Source organism: Salmo trutta, chromosome 7, assembly GCF_901001165.1.
Source record: "Salmo trutta chromosome 7, fSalTru1.1, whole genome shotgun sequence".
Classification (NCBI taxonomy): Eukaryota; Metazoa; Chordata; class Actinopteri; order Salmoniformes; family Salmonidae; genus Salmo; species Salmo trutta.
Genome location: NC_042963.1, coordinates 24740703 through 24762461, shown reverse-complemented (window position 1 = coordinate 24762461; position 21759 = coordinate 24740703). Strand labels below are relative to the sequence as shown.

Here is a 21759-nt window from a genome sequence, read left to right as displayed (position 1 = left end):
GGACCTAGGCCTTCAGTGGGTGATTTTATTTTCCCAAAGCGTTGTACCAAACTCAAAAATCGAAAAGAACAGCGACAGCACCCGCACTAATTTTACCAGCAACAACAACCACACTGCTTACACAACCTAACGCCATCAATATCACACTATCACCAAAAGTGACAACAGTGGCACATTTTGATGGATGTGAGTTTGATAGGCTTGTGATGCTGACGGTCCCTAATACCTGCGCACTCCATGTAGGAGAGCACACTTTTTGTAAAATACATAGGCAGATAGAAAGACAGCAGTCACATACATCATGTTAAATAATAAGCAGCCCATTCACTCAGATATAATAAGCCAGTAGGTCCCAATCATAAGAAAACAGAAACAGAACCATTACACTCTTAGAAAAAAGGGCTCAAAAGAGTTCCATAGGAGAACCCTTTCTGGACCCAGGTAGAAAGAACCCTTTAGGGTTCCATGTAGAACCCTCTGTGGAAATGGTTCTACATGGAACCAAAAAGGGTTCTTTAAAAGGGTTCTCCTGTGGGGACCGCTGAAGAAGCCTTTTAGGTTTTATACTGAATGTTTCCCATGTTTCATGAACTAAAATAAAAGATCCCAGAAATGTTCCATACGCACAAAAAGCTTTTTTCTCTCAAATTTGTTTACATCCCTGTTAGTGAGCATTTCTCCTTTGCCAAGACAATCCATCCACCTGACAGGCGTGGCATATCAAGAAGCTGATTTAAACAGCATGATCATTACACAGGCCACTCTCTAAAATGTGCAGTTTTGTCACACAACACAATGCCACAGATGTCTCAAGTTTTGAGGGAGTGTGCAACCTGCATGCAGACTGCGGGAATGTCCAACAGAGCTGTTGCCATAGATTTGAAGGTTCATTTCTCTAACATAAGCTGCCTACAATGTCGTTTTAGAGAATTTGGCAGTATATCCAACTGGCCTCACAACCGCAGGCCACGTTTCACCACGCCAGCCCAGGACCTCCACATCTGGCTTCTTCACCTGCAGGATCGTCTGATTAGGAGAGGCGGGTGCTGAGGAGTATATATGTCTGTAATAAAGCACTTTGTTTGGAAAAACTCATTCTGATTGGCTGGATCTGTCTCCCTAGTGGGTGAGCCTAGCTCCCAAGTGGGTGGGCCTATGCCCTCTGACACCCACTCACTCAGTCATGTGAAATCCATAGATTAGGGCCTAATGAATTTACTTCAATCGACTGATTTACTTCTATGAGCTGTATTTTTTTAATTGTTGAATGTTGCATTTATATTTTTGTTCAGAATAGATAGCACCTTCTAAGAGTGTAGGCTAAGCGTTTCCAAATTGAAATGTACAACTATTACTTCCCATTGCAAACATCGTTATCACGTTCTGCACACAAAGTAACCAGTGATCTAAAGATTAAATGCAACAATGTTTCACATGCATAACGCATTATTTTATTATAGATAGCTAACAGCAAGCGAGCTGCCATAAAAAAACTGTTCCACTCACCAGATGATGATCGTTTGAAACTTAACTTGAAAGTTAATCTTGAATAGTGCGAAGCTAAGAAATTAGCATCAACAACCTCTTCAATAACACCTGCTACTGCAGCCACTGCCGCAACCTAGCCTACAACAAAAATTAGCTAGTATAAACTGTTGGAAAACTACTGCTCGCTATTGCCCAGTGACCTGTCGGCTTTTGAGAAGGTGGAATTTTCCATACATTTTTGTAAAATGTGATTGGTTGACTCCACCGTCACTCCAAAATTCTGCTCTAATACAGTTGAATGTAAGATGCCTTCTACCAGAGAGGAAGAAGCGAAGCGACATGGATAACTGGCCGTTTTTTTTTTCTCTCACCAGGCGAGGAGGTTTTGTATGGAGGTCAATGAGTGTCGAACAATGAATTTAATGGCTTATTTGCTTGTGTTCTTTTTTAATCAAATATAAGATTCATAATGATTAGGTTGTTATACGAGTGTACATTCCAACACAAACTGAAGAGATTGAATCAGAATGACATTGAAAAGAAGAATATAATCCAAAATATAATTTAAATATTATTGAAAAGATAAAATTTCATTTCTAAAACTGAACAATTATTTTATAAATCATTGGGCCTTCTCTGAAGGGATAGAAAGCCTTGATGGTTCTCCACTGATAGTATCCACACTTTAACAACCCAAATAATAATGGTCACTTTTGTAAAGACTATAAAAAAGAATGCTTTACATTTTTAACATGACTTTTCTTGGCATGCACATAGTAATTGGCGGTGAAAAAAAACAGAAGAAGCAATTTCCATCTGGAAAGTGTCCAAAGAACATACCATTGGGATTGGGGTTGGGTCAGGGAGTTAATTGGGGTCCAGGATATACATTGAGCTCCAAGTATTGGGACAGTGAAACATTTATCAGTGACACATTTATCATACAAATATCATACCCCAAAGACATGCTAACCTCTCACCACTACAATAACACAGGAGGTTAGCATTTTGTGGGGGTATGATATTTATGCCTCTGTATCTTTCTCACTCATCATTATTCACGATTCATTCAGGATTATCCGTAATCATGGCAGCATCCACATTAATGTAGTAGTGTGTTCATTATATTCTTCTTAACATTAAAATAGACTCCAAAGACAAACATTATTTATCAAACTATTGGGCACAAAATAATCTATGAATATGGGACCAAATACTTAATTTGACTACTTTAATACACTAATTTAATTTGGTCCCCTATAATAGGGGGCTATGTACAAAATTACTGTAATTTCAAATTAAAGCTGACAGTCTGCACTTTAACTTCATAGTCATTGTATAATTTCAAATCCAGTGCTGGAGTACAGAGCCAAAACAAAAAAAATGTGTCCCTGTCCAAATACTTTTGGACCTCACTATATCAGTAAAACAATGCCCCTGCAACATTATTTAACAGGTACTTACCACACAGCTCTTGCCATGCCTGTATGGCAGATAACCAGCTCTAACCTCTCCACAGTAAGGGTCATAGATTTCAGTGGGTACAGCCAATCGTCTATAGTTTTCCAGTTTCCATGATCTTGTCATTAATGTATTTCAGCTACTACAACAGTAAAGTACTTCAGGCCTATTATGTGTACTCAGTGTTTAGTCATAGTTTATTTGATTAATGGGAGTCCTCTGCTCTGTTTTTAAATGTAAAAGCAATTACATTTGCTGCAAGTCTAAAATAAGTGATATCAAACCCTAAACTGTTTGAGCCCATAAGATTCCTATAATCATCTTATTCCCTCTTGCTCTCATTTTGTCGAGTGCTGCTCATGTGTAGTGAATGTGATATCTCAGTGCATTGAGATGCAATTATGATATAATTGACTATTGGAATCTGTGGTAAATATGTAGTGATAATGTAGAACTTGGATTATATTGTGGTATGCTAAATGGCACTGAAATGCTAAAAATAAACTATTACTTAGAATTACATAAATGACTGTATGACTTACATGCATCTCAAATCTTATGTCCTTGAGATGGAGGTGATTATTTATATAGATCTAAAGTAAACATTTCAGATCTACAGTAAACATACTCAATGCAATCTCAAGCTGGAGTATCCCATACTCATTTTGGATGAAGAGGAACTGCCCCTCCCAACCTTCAGGCTATTCTCAAACCCTACAACCCAAGTACTCCGTTCTGCCACCTCTGGTCTCTTGGCCCTGCTCAGCCCAGTCCAAGCTCTTCTCTGTCCTGGCACCCCAATCTTCCAAAAACATCTTAAACCCTACCTCTTCAAAGAGTAGCTTAAAAAATCTGATAGCTACTTTATTGAGGAAAAATGAACTTACTATGGCTGTGATACAGTATGTAGTTTACCCACCTAGCTATCTTAAGATGAATGCAATAACTGTACGCCACTCTGGATAAGAGCTGCTAAATTACTAAAATGTAAATGTAAGAGCCCGACAGTACCGTCTATTTGACATGTTAGTTATTTTTAAAAAATCGGGGTCAAAACAATGGGACTCAATAGGTAGGATCAATAGCTAGTTTAGTTGAATAAACCAGATTTAGTTGAATAAACTGATTTAAATGTAAAGTAACAGTATTTTGAAGCACTGTTTTCGAAACTGGCTGTAAATACAGTAAATTACAGAATGTTATGATGACGGTAGCCTCTACCATGCTTTTACCTCACATTTTGTATGAAAGCCTGTGGAAGTTCTTGTCAGAAAAATACTAAAAGAAGGTGGAGGGTATCCAAGCTGTCCTCCCCTTCCAACAATTGGAAAATGCACATTCAGAGGTAGAAATTTGAAACCAAAAGCCAATCATTTTCAATGGTCCCCACATGGGATAGTGTCATTACAACCAAATTATATAAAACATTTAATAAAAACAATTTCTGAAATATCAATTAAAAAAAATATAGAATGTTAGAAATGCAAGCACCATAAATGAGGTTACTCTGAATAATTTGTGCTTTTGAAGATGGATGGAAGGGGTGGTTGTTTCTTAACTGTCTACCTACAGCCAATCATCCAGCAGCCTCTGGAAATCAGCACTCCACTCATACCTACTTTTCCAATATAAACTTCCAAAGGCTCTTGAGAACAACTTGAGGGAGGCCTGGAAGCCGAGGCTATGATGACAGCAATGTGAGGTAACATGTAAGTGGTTCAAAGGTGAGTGATATACACTGCTCCAAAAAATAAAGGGAACACTAAAATAACACATCCTAGATCTGAATGAATGAAATAATCTTATTAAATACTTTTTTCTTTACATAGTTGAATGTGCTGACAACAAAATCACACAAAAATAATCAATGGAAATCCAATTTATCAACCAATGGAGGTCTGGATTTGGAGTCACACTCAAAATTAAAGTGGAAAACCACACTACAGGCTGATCCAACTTTGATGTAATGTCCTTAAAACAAGTCAAAATGAGGCTCAGTAGTGTGTGTGTGGCCTCCACGTGCCTGTATGACCTCCCTACAACGCCTGGGCATGCTCCTGATGAGGTGGCGGATGGTCTCCTGAGGGATCTCCTCCCAGACCTGGACTAAAGCATCTGCCAACTCCTGGACAGTCTGTGGTGCAACGTGGCATTGGTGGATGGAGCGAGACATGATGTCCCAGATGTGCTCAATTGGATTCAGGTCTGGGGAACGGGCGGGCCAGTCCATAGCATCAATGCCTTCCTCTTGCAGGAACTGCTGACACACTCCAGCCACATGAGGTTTAGCATTGTCTTGCATTAGGAGGAACCCAGGGCCAACCGCACAAGCATATGGTCTCACAAGGGGTCTGAGGATCTCATCTCGGTACCTAATGGCAGTCAGGCTACCTCTGACGAGCACATGGAGGGCTGTGCGGCCCCCCAAAGAAATGCCACCCCACACCATGACTGAACCACCGCCAAACCGGTCATGCTGGAGGATGTTGCAGGCAGCAGAACGTTCTCCACGTCGTCTCCAGATTGTCACGTCTGTCACGTGCTCAGTGTGAACCTGCTTTCATCTGTGAAGAGCACAGGGCGCCAGTGGCGAATTTGCCAATCTTGGTGTTCTCTGGCAAATGCCAAACGTCCTGCACGGTGTTGGGCTGTAAGCACAACCCCCACCTGTGGATGTCGGGCCCTCATACCACCCTCATGGAATCTGTTTCTGACCATTTGAGCAGACACATGCACATTTGTGGCCTGCTGGAGGTCATTTTGCAGGGCTCTGGCAGTGCTCCTCCTGCTCCTCCTTGCACAAAGGCGGAGGTAGTGGTCCTGCTGCTGGGTTGTTGCCCTCCTACGGCCTCCTCCACGTCTCCTGATGTATTGGCCTGTCTCCTGGTAGTGCCTCCATGCTCTGGACACTACGCTGACAGACACTGCAAACCTTCTTGCCACAGCTCGCATTGATGTGCCATCCTGGATGAGCTGCACTACCTGAGCCACTTGTGTGGGTTGTAGACTCCGTCTCATGCTACCACTAGAGTGAAAGCACCGCCAGCATTCAAAAGTGACCAAAACATCAGCCAGGAAGCATAGGAACTGAGAAGTGGTCTGTTGTTACCACCTGCAGAACCACTCCTTTATTGGGGGTGTCTTGCTAATTGCCTATAATTTCCACCTGTTGTCTATTCCATTTGCACAACAGCATGTGAAATTTGTCAATCAGTGTTGCTTCCTAAGTGGACAGTTTGATTTCACAGAAGTGTGATTGACTTGGAGTTACATTGTGTTGTTTAAGTGTTCCCTTTATTTTTTTGAGCAGTATATAATGGAGAAACTTCATGGCTGTGGATGCAGATTTGTATGTGTGGCACCGTGAGAGGCATGGGCATAGGTGTTGCGGAAAGACTCCCAGTGCAGCACCATGGACAGAGCCAACACCTCAGCACAGTAGACAGGTGCGCTCATTTCAGCATCATGGACAGCAGAACTCAGTTCAGCCCTGTGGAAGGCTGCGCAACCTTCAGACCCAGGACAGCCGAAGACAGCGCCACAGCTCTGTTCACCCAACACACATGTGCAGGTTTACTAATCAGCACACCTGCAAGGCATTCCCTAATCAATTGACTGGAACAAAAGGGCAGGCTGGACCTCACTCAAGTGCAGCAGTTAGGACGGCACAACGTGCTTACCCTCCCGCTTACACTGTTTCGTGCGCCTTCCACAGAATCCTCAAAAGGAGTTACAGACTCTTTAACCACCCTCGTGCGTGAATGACTTGTGGACTAGAACGCCAGAGACACTAGACACTAAAGTAAAAGCATCTGAAACTACAACGTTTACTCATTGCCACTTGTGTAGTTGGGCACAACCCACTGTTCCTGACAGTATGAAAAATAAAGCTATATATGTCAGCCATGTGAAATTGAATCTTCACAGATACATATGGCCACATGGGATTGTTGATATGGTAATGCTATGTGGAGCCACGGCAAACCTGCCATGAGTTCAAGATTCTACATATACAGTTGAAGTCGGAAGTTTACATACACCTTAGTCAAATACATTTCAACTCAGTTTATCACAAATCCTGATATTTAATCCTAGTAAAAATTCTCTGTCTTAAGTCATTTAGGATCACCACTTTATTTTAAGAATGTGAAATGTCAGAATAATAGTTGAGAGTGATATATTTCATCACATTCCCAGTGGGTCAGAAGTTTACATGCACTCAATTAGTATTTGGTAGCATTACCTTTAAATTGTTTAACTTGGGTCAAACGTTTCGGGTAGCCTTCCACAAGCTTCCCACAATAAGTTGGGTGAATTTTGGCCCATTCCTCCTGACAGAGCTGGTGTAACTGAGTCAGGTTTGTATGCCTCCTTGCTCGCACAAGCTTTTTCAGTTCTGCCCACACATTTTCTATAGGATTGAGGTCAGGGCTTTGTGATGGCCACTCCAATACCTTGACTTTGTTGTCCTTATTAAGCCATTTTGCCACAACTTTGGAAGTCTGCTTGGGGTCATTGTCCATTTGGAAGACCCATTTGCTTACCAAGCTTTAACTTCCTGACTGATGTCCTGATGTTGCTTCAATATATCCACATAATTTTCCTTCCTCACGATGCACTTCTATTTTTTGATGTGCACCAGTCCCTCCTGCAGCAAAGCACCCCCACAACATGATACTGCCACCCCCGTGCTTCATGGTTGGGATGGTGTTCTTCGGCTTGCAAGCCTCCCCCTTTTTCCTCCAAACATAACGATGGTCAAACAGTTCTATTTTTGTTTCATCAAACCAGAGGACATTTCTACAAAAAGTATGATTTTTGTCCCCATGTGCAGTTGCAAACCATAGTCTGGCATTTTTATGGTGGTTTTGGAGCAGTGGCTTCTTCCTTGTTGAGCGACCTTTCAGGTTATTTCAATATAGGACTCGTTTTACTGTGGATATAGATACTTTTGTACTATCTTCACAAGGTCCGTTGCTGTTGTTCAGGGATTGATTTGCACTTTTCGCACCAAAGTGCGTTCATCTCTAGGAGACAGAATGCGTCTCCTTCCTGAGCAGTATGACAGCTGCGTGGTCCCATGGTGTTTATACTTGCGTACTCTTGTTTGTACAGATGAATGTGGTACCTTCAGGCGTTTGGAAATTGCTGGACCAGACTTGTGGAGGTCTAACATTATTTCTCTGAGATCTTGGCTGATTTCTTTTGTTTTTCCCATGATGTCAAGCAAAGAGGCACTGAGTTTGAAGGTAGGCCTTGAAATACATCCACAGGTACACCTCCAATTGACTCAAATTATGTCAATTAGCCTATCAGAAGCTTCTAAAGCCATGACATTATCTGGAATTTTCCAAGCTGTTTAAAGGCATAGTCTACTTACTGTATGTTAACCTCTGAGCCACTGGAATTGTGATACAATGAATTATAAGTGAAATAATGTCAAACAATTATTGGAAAAATTACTTGTGTCATGCACAAAGTAGATGTCCTAACCGACTTGCCAAAACTATAGTTTGTTAACAAGAAATTTGTGGAGTGGCTGAAAAATGAATTTTAATGACTCCAACCTAAGTGTATGTAAACTTCCAACTTCAACTGTACATATGAATCTGATGACATGCTTTTATCTATCTAAACATTTGGTTACAGTATCCCAGAGTAACACGAGGTGAATTCCTATTTTCTGCTCTGTTTTTACTGTATATCACTAGTTGGTCTAGTTCATTGAGACAATTGTAGGAAAATCACAAATATATTTTATCGCTTACAAGTTTGTGTTTCAGAGTTATCCTTTGGTTCAAAAGGGTAATCCGGATTGTGTGCTTTCATCAAGAAAAACTTGATAAACACAAGTGTAGAAGGGTAGCAATATAATAGCCATTTCTAACATTAAAACGGTACAATCTACAATATTTACTGCCATTCAATAGTAATTTAAATTAACGCATTGATTCTTGAACATTACCCTGAAAATATGCATCACACACTTAGTATAACTCTTCATTTTGAAAATTTCTCCAGCCTTATCCTGCATAGACCTCATAGCAAACAAGGTCCAGGGCTGCCATTTGAATGTAAAACAAATGCAGGATTGTGGCTTTAATATCTAATTTTCTTAATATTCCATGGTCCTTGATCTATTAGTGATGGAGGATGATTAACATTGAAGGGGGCAGGAAGCATAGCAAGGATTATGCTTCCCTGTAAAGAGGAAATTAGCTAGCTTTAAAGCATCTGAATATCCCTGCTACAGTATAGCTAATTGGCTATAATGAGGAGTAGAAAGCAAACCAATGATAACCCCCTTGGTAATCTACATCCGCCAGATCTGAATGTCCTTTTCTTACATTTTTAGTGGTAGTTAGCGTTATGCCGTGTTGAGTTAGAAATAAATAAATTCTTTAAATTTTAAATCAAGATAGGACTATTATCTGTTTAAAAACTCCATAGATTGTTTAATACAACATACCATATTTTCAACAATTTAACATCAAGAAAAAAACTTACATAAAAAAAAATCTGCATATTACCTTTATTGCACAGAACAATTTTAATAGATTTTTTTTTCATAGATTTTTAAATATATTTTCATAAAAAGTTGGCTGGGACTACATGTTCAACATAGCCCTGGGTCAAAATAAAAAAAGGAACAAGAGAAAGAAATTAGGTTTCCATGAATCTCTGACTCGACCGGGACCAAAAGGCTAAGTACAGTTGCCACACTTTGAACAAAGCGAGCATTCATAATCAGCCAGGGAGGGAACCATGGTTTTCGGCAAAACGGATTACTCCAAAGCTGCTTGCTTTCAGACCACTCCATGGGTGAAACCATCTGTGTCGATGCACCATCTGCATATTCAGTCCATACTTCCAACCCATTACTGTGTGTCGTTGTCTGGAATGTCATCCATCATCAATACCATAGCCTTTACCCTGAACATATCCGCAAAGCCCAGCGTAGTTGAAAAGATAGGGGCATTCATTACACATATTGTATATCCAGGAGGATCAGCAGGAACTTACTTTTTTTTTTATTTCTTTACATCCTTTTTTGGGATATCATATAGTAAAATAAACCTGCAAAGGAAATTTTGTATGGGGGTGTGGTTGCGGAGGGTAGAGAAATTCAAACAATGATATTTCTGACAACCAAAGCTCCCAAACATGGGATTAAGTGTTATACAGGTTGCTGAGCACATTAGTCACAAAGTAGAGCATCCCAACTTTTATTCTCCATAAAAATGTTAAGCACAACATAAGCCCATTATGTAAGACTCTTTAGAGTGCACTGTAACATAATTCAAAAGACAACAAACAGATACCAAGGTATTCATGCAATAATATGCAATGGAATATACCATCAGTTGCTGTCATATAGAGTGTAATCAACAGTAGCATCCAAACATTTTTACCTGGATTATCTTCTGAACAGAGAGAAGTGTGTGTGTGTATAATGTGTCATTTCTGTTATTTATGTCATTGTTCATTGTTTGCGTATAGACTGTTTATATAACACTACATTTTCGATTAGGTTGATTTTAGCTACCCAGAGAAAAACAAAAAATAAATAGATAATATAATACAATTACAGTGCCTTCAAAGTATTTACGCCCCTAGACTTTTGACATTTTGTTGTGTTACAAAGTAGGGTTAAAATGGATTTAATTGGCTTTTAATTTTTTTTCCCCATCAATCTACACAAAAAAATCAATAAAATGTACTAATGAAAATGAAAACACCCAATACTTATCTAATCAAGATGTATTAGTAAGTCTATGAGCTTTGCACACCTGGATTGTGGAATATTTGCACATTATTCTTTTGAAAATTCTTCAAGCTCTGTCAAGTTGGTTGTTGATCATTGCTAGACAGACTTGTCAAGTCTTGCCATAGATTTTGAGGCAGATTTAAGTCAAAACTCTAAGTAGGCCACTCAGGAACATTTAATGTCATCTTGGTAAGCAACTCATATAGATTTGGTCTTGTGTTTTAGGTTTATTGTCCTGCTGAAAGGTGAACTAGTTTATAAGTGTCTGTTAGAAAGCAGACGGAACCAGGTTTGTGCCTGTGCTTAGCTACATTCCTTTTCTTTTTATCCTGGAAAAACTTTGCAGTCTTTTCTGACGACAAGCATACCCATATTATGATGCAGCCACCCCCATGCTTGGAAATATTGAGAATGGTACGCAGTGATTCAGGACAAAAATTGAATTCCTGTGCCACATTTGTTGCAGTATTTTGCAGTAGTGCCTTGTTGCAAACAGGATGCATGTTTTGGAATATTGTTTTATTCTGTACAGACGTCGTTCTTTTCACTCTGTCATTTAGGTTAGTATTTTGAAGTAACCACAATGTTGTTGATCCATCCTCAGGTTTGTCATATCACAGCCATTACTCTGTTACTGTTTTAAAATCACCATTGGCCTCGGTGAAATCCCTGAGCGGTTTTCTTTCTCTCCGCCAACTCAGTTCGGAAGGAATTCTGTATCTTTGTAGTGCCTAGGTGTATTCATACACCATCCAAAACCTAATTAACAGCTTCACCATGCTCAAACGGATATTCAGTGTCTGCTTCTTTATTTTTACCAATCGGTTCCGTTCCTTTGTCAGGCATTGGAAAACTTCCCTGGTCTTTGTGGTTAAATCTATGCTTGAAATTCACTGCTTGACTAAGGGACCTTACAATTATCTGTATGTGTGGGGTACAGAGATGGGATAGTTATTAACAAATCATGTTAACCACTATTATTGCACACAGAGTGAGTGCATGCAATTTATTATGTGATTTGTTAAGCAAATGTTTACTCCTGAACTTATTTAGACTCGCCATAAAAAGGGTTGAATACCTTTTTCAATTTTAAATAATTCGTATTTGACATTATGTGGTATGTGTAGATCAGTGACCATTTTATATTCAGGCTGTCACAACAAAATGTGGAAAAGTCAAGGGGTGTGAATGCACTGTATATTATCATTATATTTGACAAAATATGATAAAATAATTCAATGTTTATGACCAATAAACATTGTGCCACAGTGTCTAGCACAAGAAATTGATTAATTAATTAATACATTCGAGGGGTTTTGAGAAGAATCATGTTCGAACCAAAAGCCACTACAGAGCAATGACTCAGCTAACCTTATATACAATAAAACTATGCCAACAAAATGACCTATTTGAAACCCCCATGTTAAATTAAGTTGCTATTTTACATGTGTAGTAATGCTTTAATTACTCTACTAACAACATCAGTAACATGTTAAAGTAATTGTAAGAAGTTGTCTTTGCTTTGTAAATGCATAGTAATGGAATTGTGCATTGTTTGTTATGACACAATAAAGAGTAGACTAAGAAACAGTAACTCAAATACTATACCATTACAATGCAATTACTAAATAATTATGTAACATTGTTACTCCACTAAAAACAATGTTTACTAGAGGAATTACATTGCGCTCAACAGGTATAAAAACAACTTAATGTAAAGAATACAGTCGTAGTCAAAAGTTTTGAGAATGACACAAATATTAATTTTCAGTCTGCTGCGTCAGTTTGTATGATGGAAATTTGCATATACTCAAGAATGTTATGAAGAGTGATCAGATGAATTGCAATTATTTGCAAAGTCCCTCTTTGCCATGGAAATGAACTGAATCCCCAAAAACATTTCCACTGTATTTCAGCCCTGCCACAAAAGGACCAGCTTACATCAGGTCAGTGATTCTCTCGTTAACACGTGTGAGTGTTGACAAGGCTGGAGATCACTCTGTCATGCTGATTGAGTTCGAATAACAAACTGGAAGCTTCAAAAGGAGGGTAGTGCTTGGAATCATTGGTCTTCCTCTGTCAACCATGGTTACATGCAAGGAAACACGTGCCGTCATTGCTTTGCACAAAAAGGGCTTCACAGGCAAGAATATTGCTGCCAGTAAGATTGCGCCTAAATCAACCATTTATCGGATCATCAAGAACTTCAAGGAGAGTGGTTCAATTGTTGCGAAGGAGGCTTCAGGGTGCCCAAGAAAGTCCAGCAAGTGCCAGGACTGTCTCCTAAAGTTGATTCAGCTGTGCGATCGGGGCACCACCAGTACAGAGCTTGCTCAGGAATGGCAGCAGGCAGGTGTGAGTGCATCTGCACGCACAGTGAGGCGAAGACTTTTGGAGGATGGCCTGGTGTCAAGAAGGGCAGCAAAGAAGCCACTTCTCTCCAGGAAAAACATCAGGGAAAGACTGATATTCTGCAAAAGGAACAGGGATAGGACAGCTGAGGACTGGGGAAAAGTCATATTTTCTCTGATGAATCCCCTTTCCGATTGTTTGGGGCATCCGAAAAAAAGCTTGTTCGGAGAAGACAAGGTGAGCACTACCATCAGTCCTGTGTCCTGCCAACAGTAAAGCATCCTGAGACCATTCATGTGTGGGGTTGCTTCTCAGTCTTCTTGCCATAATGCAAAAGCGATAACCGAGTGGCTTGGGGAACAAAACATCGATATTTTGTGTCCATGGCCAGGAAACTCCCCAGACCTTAATCCCATTGAGAACTTGTGGTCAATCCTCAAGAGGTGGGTGGACAAACAAAAACCCAAACATTCTGACAAACTCCAAGCATTGATTATGCAAGAATGGGCTGCCATCAGTCAGGATGTGGCCCAAAAGTTGATTGACAGCATCCCAGGGCAGATTGCAGAGGTCTTGAAAAAGAAGGGTCAACACTGCAAATACTGACTCTGCATCAACTTCCTGTAATTGTCAATAAAAGCCTTTGACACTTATGAAATGCTTGTAACTATACTTCAGTATTCCATAGTAACATCTGACAAAAATATCTAAAGACACTGAAGCAGCAAACTTTGTGGAAATTAATATTTGTGTCATTCTCAAAACTTTTGGCCACAACTGTAGTGAATGATATGGATGAGATACAGAACACACACACACATATATATGTATGTATGTATGTATGTATGTATGTGTGTATATATATATATATATATGACACCAGTCAAAAGTTTGGACACCTACTCATTGAAGGGTTTTCTTGATTTTACTATTTTCTACATTGCAGAATATTAGTGAAGACATCAAAACTATGAAATAACACATATGGAATCACGTAGTAACCAGAAAGTGTTAAACAAATTAAAATGTATTTTATATTTGAGATTCTTCAAAGTAGCCACCCTTTGCCTTGACAGCTTTAAACACTCTTGGCATTCTCTCAACCAGCTTCATGAGGTAGTCACCTGGAATGCATTTCAAATAACAGGTGTGCCTTGTTAAAAAGTGAATTTGTGGAATTTCTTTCCTTAATGTGTTTGAGCCAAACAGTTTTGTTGTGAAAAGGTAGGGGTGGTATATAGAAGGTAGGGGTGGTATATATAGCCCTATTAGGTAAAAGACCAAGTCCATATTATGATAAGAACAGCTCAAATAAGAAAAGAGACAACAGTCCATCATTACTTTAAAACATGAAGGTCAGTCAACCTGGAAAATGTCAAGAACTTTGGCTCTCATGAGGACCGCCACAGGAAAGGAAGACCCAGAGTTACCTCTGCTGCAAAGGATAAGTTCATTAGTTACCAGCCTCAGAAATTGCAGCCCAAATAAATGCTTCACAGAGGACAAGTAACAGACACATCTCAACATCAACTGTTCAGAAGAGATGGCGAGAATCAGGCCTTCATGGTCGAATTGCTGCAAAGAAACCACTACTAAAGGACACCAATAATAAGAAGAGACATGCTTGAGCCAAGAAACACGAGCAATGGACATTAGACCGGTGGAAATCTGTCCTTTGATCCGATGAGTCCAAATTTGAGATTTTTGGTTCCAACTGCCGTGTCTTTGTGAGACGCAGAGTAGGTGAACGGATGATCTCTGCATGTGTGGTTACCAACGTGAAGCATGGAGGTGTGATGGTATGGGGGTGCTTTGCTGGTGACACTGTCAGTGATTTATTTAGAATTCAAGGCACACTTAACCAGCATGGCTACCACAGCATTCTGCAGTGATGTGCCATCCCGTCCGGTTTGTGCTTTGTGGGACTATCATTTGTTTTTAAACAGGACAATGACCCAAAACACTTCCAGGCTGTGTAAGGACTATTTGACCAAGAAGGAGAGTGATGGAATGCTGCATCAAGATGACCTGGTCTCCACAATCACCCGACCTTAACCCAATTGAGATGGTTTGGGATGAGTTGTACAGCAGAGTGAAGGAAAAGCAGCCAACAAGTGCTCAGCATATGTGGGAACTCTTCAAGACTGTTGGAAAAGTATTCCAGGTGACGCTGGTTGAGAGAATGCCAAGAGTGTGGTACGCTGTCAATAAGGAAAAGGGTGGCTACTTTGAAGAATCTAAAATATATTTTGATTTGTTTAACACTTTTTTTTTGGTTACTACATGATTCCATATGTTATTTAATAGTTTTGATGTCTTCTGTTATTCTACAATGTAGAAAATAGTAAGAATAAAAAAAGACCCTTGAATGAGTAGGCGTGTCCAAACTTTTGACTGGTACTGTATATTCTGACTGACAAAGTACCAGAAGAGATTGTTTAAATGTGCTCATCAACCCATACAATCTACTCTTAACATTTTGGTAAACAAATATTTCAATTTCTGTAAAAAATCTATAAACTAAGAACACAGGCAAAGGGACAGTGAAGGCAGGTTATTACGAACATAGAGAAGGGTTCATCTCTTTTTTTCTATAATTTCTTCCCAATATAAATCCACAAGAATATGAATCGCACACAACAAAATTTGCTTTCGAACAAACGTACCTAAAGGCCTTGCAGAAATTGCCAATGATGTGGAGCGTCTGCTTTGCTATCATCCCCCTCATATACTCAACATATTACGAAAGCAAGGAACTTCTCTCTCCATCTCCAACAGTTAAGTCAGGGAAAACAGATTACTTTATGATTACATCCCAGGATCCACAGATTTGTAAGGGAGGATTTGACGTTTTTTTCTTTTTTTACAATTTCAAGTTAAGAGTGTTTGCTCCCTGGGTCCCGTTAAATCATTTTCATGTTAAACTTGCGAGGGGCGTCTGCGTTGCTGCTGCTCATCCCAGCGTCTGACTTGCGTGGCACATACTCAATCTCTATGTTGTGCTTTGTGGCCCCTTTACCTCTACTCCACAGAAAGAGTAGCACCAGACAAAACAGGACAACACCAAGGAAAGATATGAAACCCATGGTGGTGGCGATGATTAAGGTCTTTATGTCAAAGGGGAAAGGGACGTTGGTTCGCGTCCCATTGGCACCATTCTCATTGGGCTGGTTGGAGATGAAGGCAAAGGTCTTGTTGGGTTGGTGAGGCCAGTCTGGAGAGTAGCTATGGACATGCAGGTGGGCGAGAGATGTGTCGTTGCCTCCGGCGTTGCTGGCTATACACACATACGTGCCATTATCCTGAATCTGTGCGTAGCGCACCTCAAGGGTCCCATCGGGGAATACTGTGAGCCGCCCGATGGTTTTTGTCGTGATGAACTGCTTCTGGGGTGAGAGCCACATGATGACTGGGGCGGGATCACCGTCCGCCTGACATACAAAATGAACAGTAGTTCCCTCGTCCACAAATTTCTGCTGCGCCTTGCGGTCCCGGATCCTGGACTTGCGACACGTGAAGTAGTTGGGCTGCAGGACGTCTGGGAAATCTTTAAACTCTTTTCCCTGTACGAACTCGGGTGAAGCGCAGGTGGGTTGCTGCCGGTTGAAGTTGAGCCTCCAACGTCTCCGGAACACCCACAGCAGCCGGCAGTCACATGCCAAGGGGTTATCGTAAAGCGCCAAAGTCTCCAGGTTGCCTACCGAGTGGAACGCAGACTCCTCCAAGGTGCTCAAGGCATTGCCAGACACATTGAATATCTTCAGATAGTTTAGGCCTCGGAACGAGTAGGGTTCGATCATAGCCAGCCTGCCCCCAACCAGGTGAAACTCCTGGAGCCTCAGAAGGTCATGGAGCTTATTACCCTCAATGGTGTGGATGGGGTTATAGGACAGATTCAGAAACCGTAGGTAGACCAAGTGCCGGAGAGCCACGTATGGGATGGAGGTCAGGTTGCCATTGGTGATGGTCAGCGAGGTGAGGTTCAGTCCATAGAGGCAATTGGAGGTCATGGTGTCCAGGTAGGGCCAGTTGGCGATCTCCAGCACTTTCAGCCGGTACAGTCTTTTGAAGGAGTAATCCTTAATAACGTAGATGTTGAGGTGGCGCAGCCTGAGAAAGATCAAACTGTGGAGGTGGGTGAAGGCCTCGGTGGGCACAGAGGTCAGGTTGCACTTCTCCAAAGTCAGCTGCTCCAGGCTGCTGAGACCATGGAAGGCCCGGTGGGAGATGAACACCAAGTCATTGTCGCCCACCTCCATGGAGCGCAGGTTGTACAGGTCTTGGAACATATAGTCCAGCAGGATGACTATCTTGTTCTCACTGATGTCCAACTGGGTGAGGTTGCTGAGGCCCGTGAACACACCCAGCTGGATCAGTTTGAGCTTGTTGCTGCGCAGCCCCAATGTCCGGAGGCCGTACAGGTTGTTGAAGGCGCCGGGCTCGATGGCCGAGATAGTGTTTTCGTTGAGCTCCAGCTCCTCCAGGTTGGGGTAGGCGGCGAACTCGTCCATGTTGATGGTCTTGATGCGGTTCTTGCTGAGGTCCAGTAGCCGCGTTTCTGTGGGGATGCCCTCAGGGACGGACATAAGCTTCTTGCGGTGGCATATGACCGAGCGCTCCTGGGCATTGCACTCGCAGCGGGACGGGCAGCCTGTGGTGGAACCGGACAGTACGGTGCCCAGCATCAGAATCAGAATGGGCTGCCAGCAAGCCACCAGGTAGCTGTGCCCACTCGCTTCCCTGGCCCCCATCCTATCGGTTACCTATGGAGACAAGAGAGACAGAGAAAGGACATGTCAGAAAAACAATCGCTGATTAGATACACTAAATAACACTGGGCTATTTCTTTATCATTAAAATCGTTGAAAAGTGAGATCACTTTTGTATTGTATTTTGAAGCCACATTCTGTAGTTTTGCTGCATATAAAATGGTTTGAAGTGTGGGGAAAGGAGTGTCCTATGAAAACATATTATACTGTTTGTTCTCTTTTGAAAAATAGTAACTACTATTCTCTGCCAGGCATTTTGACGCCAACAATAAAAAGCAATAAAACGTAAAGCGATGCCATCCTCATGTGACACAATTTGAAATTGAGTGTAAAAGATTTGCTGCAATATTAATGGCACAAAGGAAATAGGAATGGGGTGAGGGGTTACTAGGAATAAGGTATGTATTTGCATAATGAAGAAAACTGACATATTTGAATTCTGCAATGCTCACTACTCTACACAGAGCTTCAAAGGCATTTCAGATGCAGGAGGCTCCTGTGAACTGATGGAACAGTGTTCGCTGAAGGATTCACATGCAATGGTTACATCAGCACCATATTAGACTCATTTATGATCCATAAGAGGAAATGTTGAGCTCGGACAGATAGTAGATGTATCACAAAGAATTTGAATCAATTCCTGGCATTCGGGTGATGCTGCCTGGTTATGTATTGTGTGTACGCCGTATACCCACTTATTTTTCAGTGGGCATTGCGTATACTCACTTCTTAAATCTCCACTGCCGTTTCAATTAATAAGGCTGATGGAACAGATCAGAATGTTTAGCTTAAAATGTTGATAAACTATTCATTCTTCACATTTTAGGTGGGGCAATGTACCTTCGCGTGAATGTTCTAAAATGAAATTTGCAGGAAAAAGGCGTTCTAAAATGTGCATGGACAGAGATGGAAATATCCATTGGAAATGTAGAAAGGGGGGGTTTAAATATGCAACAATTATCATGGGTTGCTAATATGACCAAGATAATGCCTTTGCCTAATAGACAATGAAAGAAAATCAATAGAACAGGATAAAGCATATGTGTAAGTCTTCATAAAAAATAATTGCCTTCACATTTCTGTGGTGGGATTTTGGCTATAGGCTACTTTCAAGTAAATTGAGACATGCCTCATATGAAGTAAAATGTCCTGGTTTCAAACAATTATTTTATTTATTTTTATTTGAACCTTTATTTAACTAGGGCAAGTCAGTTAAGAACAAATTCTTTCTTACAATGACGGCCTAGGAACAGTGGGTTAACTGCCTTGTTCAGGGGCAGAACGACAGATTTTTACCTTGTCAGCTCGGGGATTCGATTTAGCAACCTTTCGGTTACTGGCCCAACGCTTTAACCACTAGGCTACCTGCTGCCCCCTGCCGCCCTAATTAAGGAATAGATAAAATATTGCAACGCTAATGAAAGGCCTAACCAACTTCTGGTGGATGGAAAGGCTTTCCCAAAAACATTCTCTATTAAATGTTAACTAGAGTAGCCACAAAGTAGGCTATGCCTACCTGTCAGAATGATATCATGATAATTTGCATCAATCCAGTAGCCATTTCCTTTGCAAAATCCAACTTATGTGCTACAGAAACACTGCTAAGCAAACAGTGCTAGGTGCCTGCACGCTTGAATTAAAGGGTAACTACACTCAAATCAACATTTCTTAGATGTCCCAGACATCAAAACAAATGTTGTTTTTCTGTATGACTTTGAGAGTGAAAACCTGAAACAATTAGGAAAAATATGAAACCTGTGAATTTTGTACATTTATCTGTTTCAATGGTAGGTCTACTACTAGCCTACTTTCACAGTACAGCTTGGGTTGATCTGACTGTGAAAGACCAATACGGGATTTATAATTTTCGGTCGTTCAGAGTGTATGTCACTGTTTCTCATATAATTTCTCACACAGGGCGTCTTTCCTTCTTCGGGCGGGGTGTTTGGATTTTTGGGGGGGGAAATTCTTCAGGCACCATTACACCACTGTGTGTGTGTTGGTGTGTGTGGCTTGCATGCATGCATGCATAGCACCTTGCTCAAGATCAATCAGTCATTGCGAGCTCCCTAATATTAAGTTATGGCATTTCAAAAGGGGCCAGGTGCAGCTTGAATTAACCAATTTTGAGAAGGTAATCTAATTCATGCTGTTTCAGAGACACGTATGCTGAGCACATCTTTAGAGTGTACCATTAGCATAAAATATTTATTTTTTCTTCACCCTGTATTTCCAGCATGAATGTGCTGTGTGAGTTAAAACAGTGGGGAGTGGGTCAGCAGTAGCAGGTAGCAATCAAAGACAAATGGTGTCAAGTCTGATGTATGTGCTATGGCTAACATTCAGCTGGAGCAATCTTTTACAATACAATATAGACCATGCAGAGCCAGGGCGGTGGCTTCAGAAAGATAGATACTGGTCTTAAAATCGTAAAAAACAATATTTAATTTCCATCTAAACCGTCAGTGTTTTCCCCCTCCACTAACCCCGATCCCACCCCTAAATTGGGTTCATATCCAAATCCCAACCCTAACCTCTCCATACACTGATACGTTATACTCTTTCCCTTCCTTGAGCCCCCCTCTCTTTACTCATGGTTTTGTTTAGTGTGATTTTTTTAAAGATTTTTTTATTTGGGTCCTTGAAAAGCGCAATATAAGTCCCTTTTTATTTTTATTATCATTACTAACAATGTAATTAATAATTGATTCTATAATTATATTTTTAATTTTTAATATAAAGAGCCATAGTGGCATTGCAATTACTTGTATATTTATTGAAAAAGTTGGATTAAAGGCCCAGTGCAGTCATAAAATTGGATTTTTCTGTGTTTTGTATGTATTTCCACACTATGAGGTTGGATTAATACTGTGAAAATGACAATAATACCCTTTTAGCGTAAGAGCTGTTTGAAAAGACCGCCTGAAAATGTTCCTGTTGTTTTGGTGAGATGGAGTTTTGGCCTGCCTGGTGACATCACCAGACGGTACATTAGTTAATAAACCAATAAGAAATAGTTCCAAACCTTATCTGCCAATAACAGCTAGTTTTCAGTTTCCCCCTCCCAACTTAGACCACTCTCAGCTTGCTTGAGAAATTGGCCTTTGGCAAGAATCTATTTAACCATTTTAATTGAAAACAATCACAGTAAGGTACTTAATTGTTGCCCAGAAATGATTTGATATTGATACAAATAGCTGCTTTAGATCTTTAAACAAAAGGGGACATAATTCATGATATTCTCTCAGAAATTCTTCCCAAAACCATAAGTTTCAGCCTTATAGTCTAACAATATACAGTATAATTCTGTATAACAAATATTTTTCAATTGTAAGTATGCAGAGACCTGTAACACTATTTCATAGGTGGCGTATTGTTGGGTTTGTACACCCTATTTTTCAGGATGAGGAGCAGAACCCTCAAATGTCCTTAATAATCTTGTAGTCTGGCCTTGCACACAAGTCAAGCAATACACAACAATCGATCTTAAAATGTCACAAATTTAAGACCCTAAAAATCTACATTCACCTCCATTCTCTGCGTTTTGTGTCTCAATAGCAGCCATTAGCAACTATCAGTTAACCTTATAATTGGTTCTGGGTGGCACATACATCAAACTTGCATGAACACTGATGACAAAAACATTTCTCATGTCTAAGTCATTGTTAGAAAAAAATGTGGTCCAATTTGGATGTTAAGGGTACTATATTTATTGTATTTTATATGAGTCCTATAAATTAAAATGGCAAATTTGGGTGCAATCAATTAGCTTAATTTCTCAGATCAAGTTATATTTCAACAAAATAATGTTGCAGGAATGGTTCTGTTTCTAACAGAAATTATTTCAAAACAATCAGATGATGGGTGTCAATCCTCTTTCTTGAACTTTTTTAGTACAGGAGAAGATACAATTTTCCCCCA

General features: G+C 40.4%; 1 protein-coding gene across 2 annotated transcripts in view; it reads right to left on the bottom strand.

Annotated features, from left to right (window-relative positions):
• Positions 1-15670: 15670 nt before the first annotated feature.
• The window catches only part of lingo1a (leucine rich repeat and Ig domain containing 1a), a 298690-nt gene continuing 292601 nt past the window's right edge, over positions 15671-21759 (bottom strand). For both annotated transcript variants that reach the window (XM_029758459.1, XM_029758458.1), the window contains one exon: positions 15671-17832. In XM_029758459.1, coding sequence (XP_029614319.1) covers positions 15973-17820 — 1848 coding nt within the window. In that variant the 5' untranslated portion in view covers positions 17821-17832 and the 3' untranslated portion in view covers positions 15671-15972. The remainder of the gene's footprint in view (positions 17833-21759) is intronic.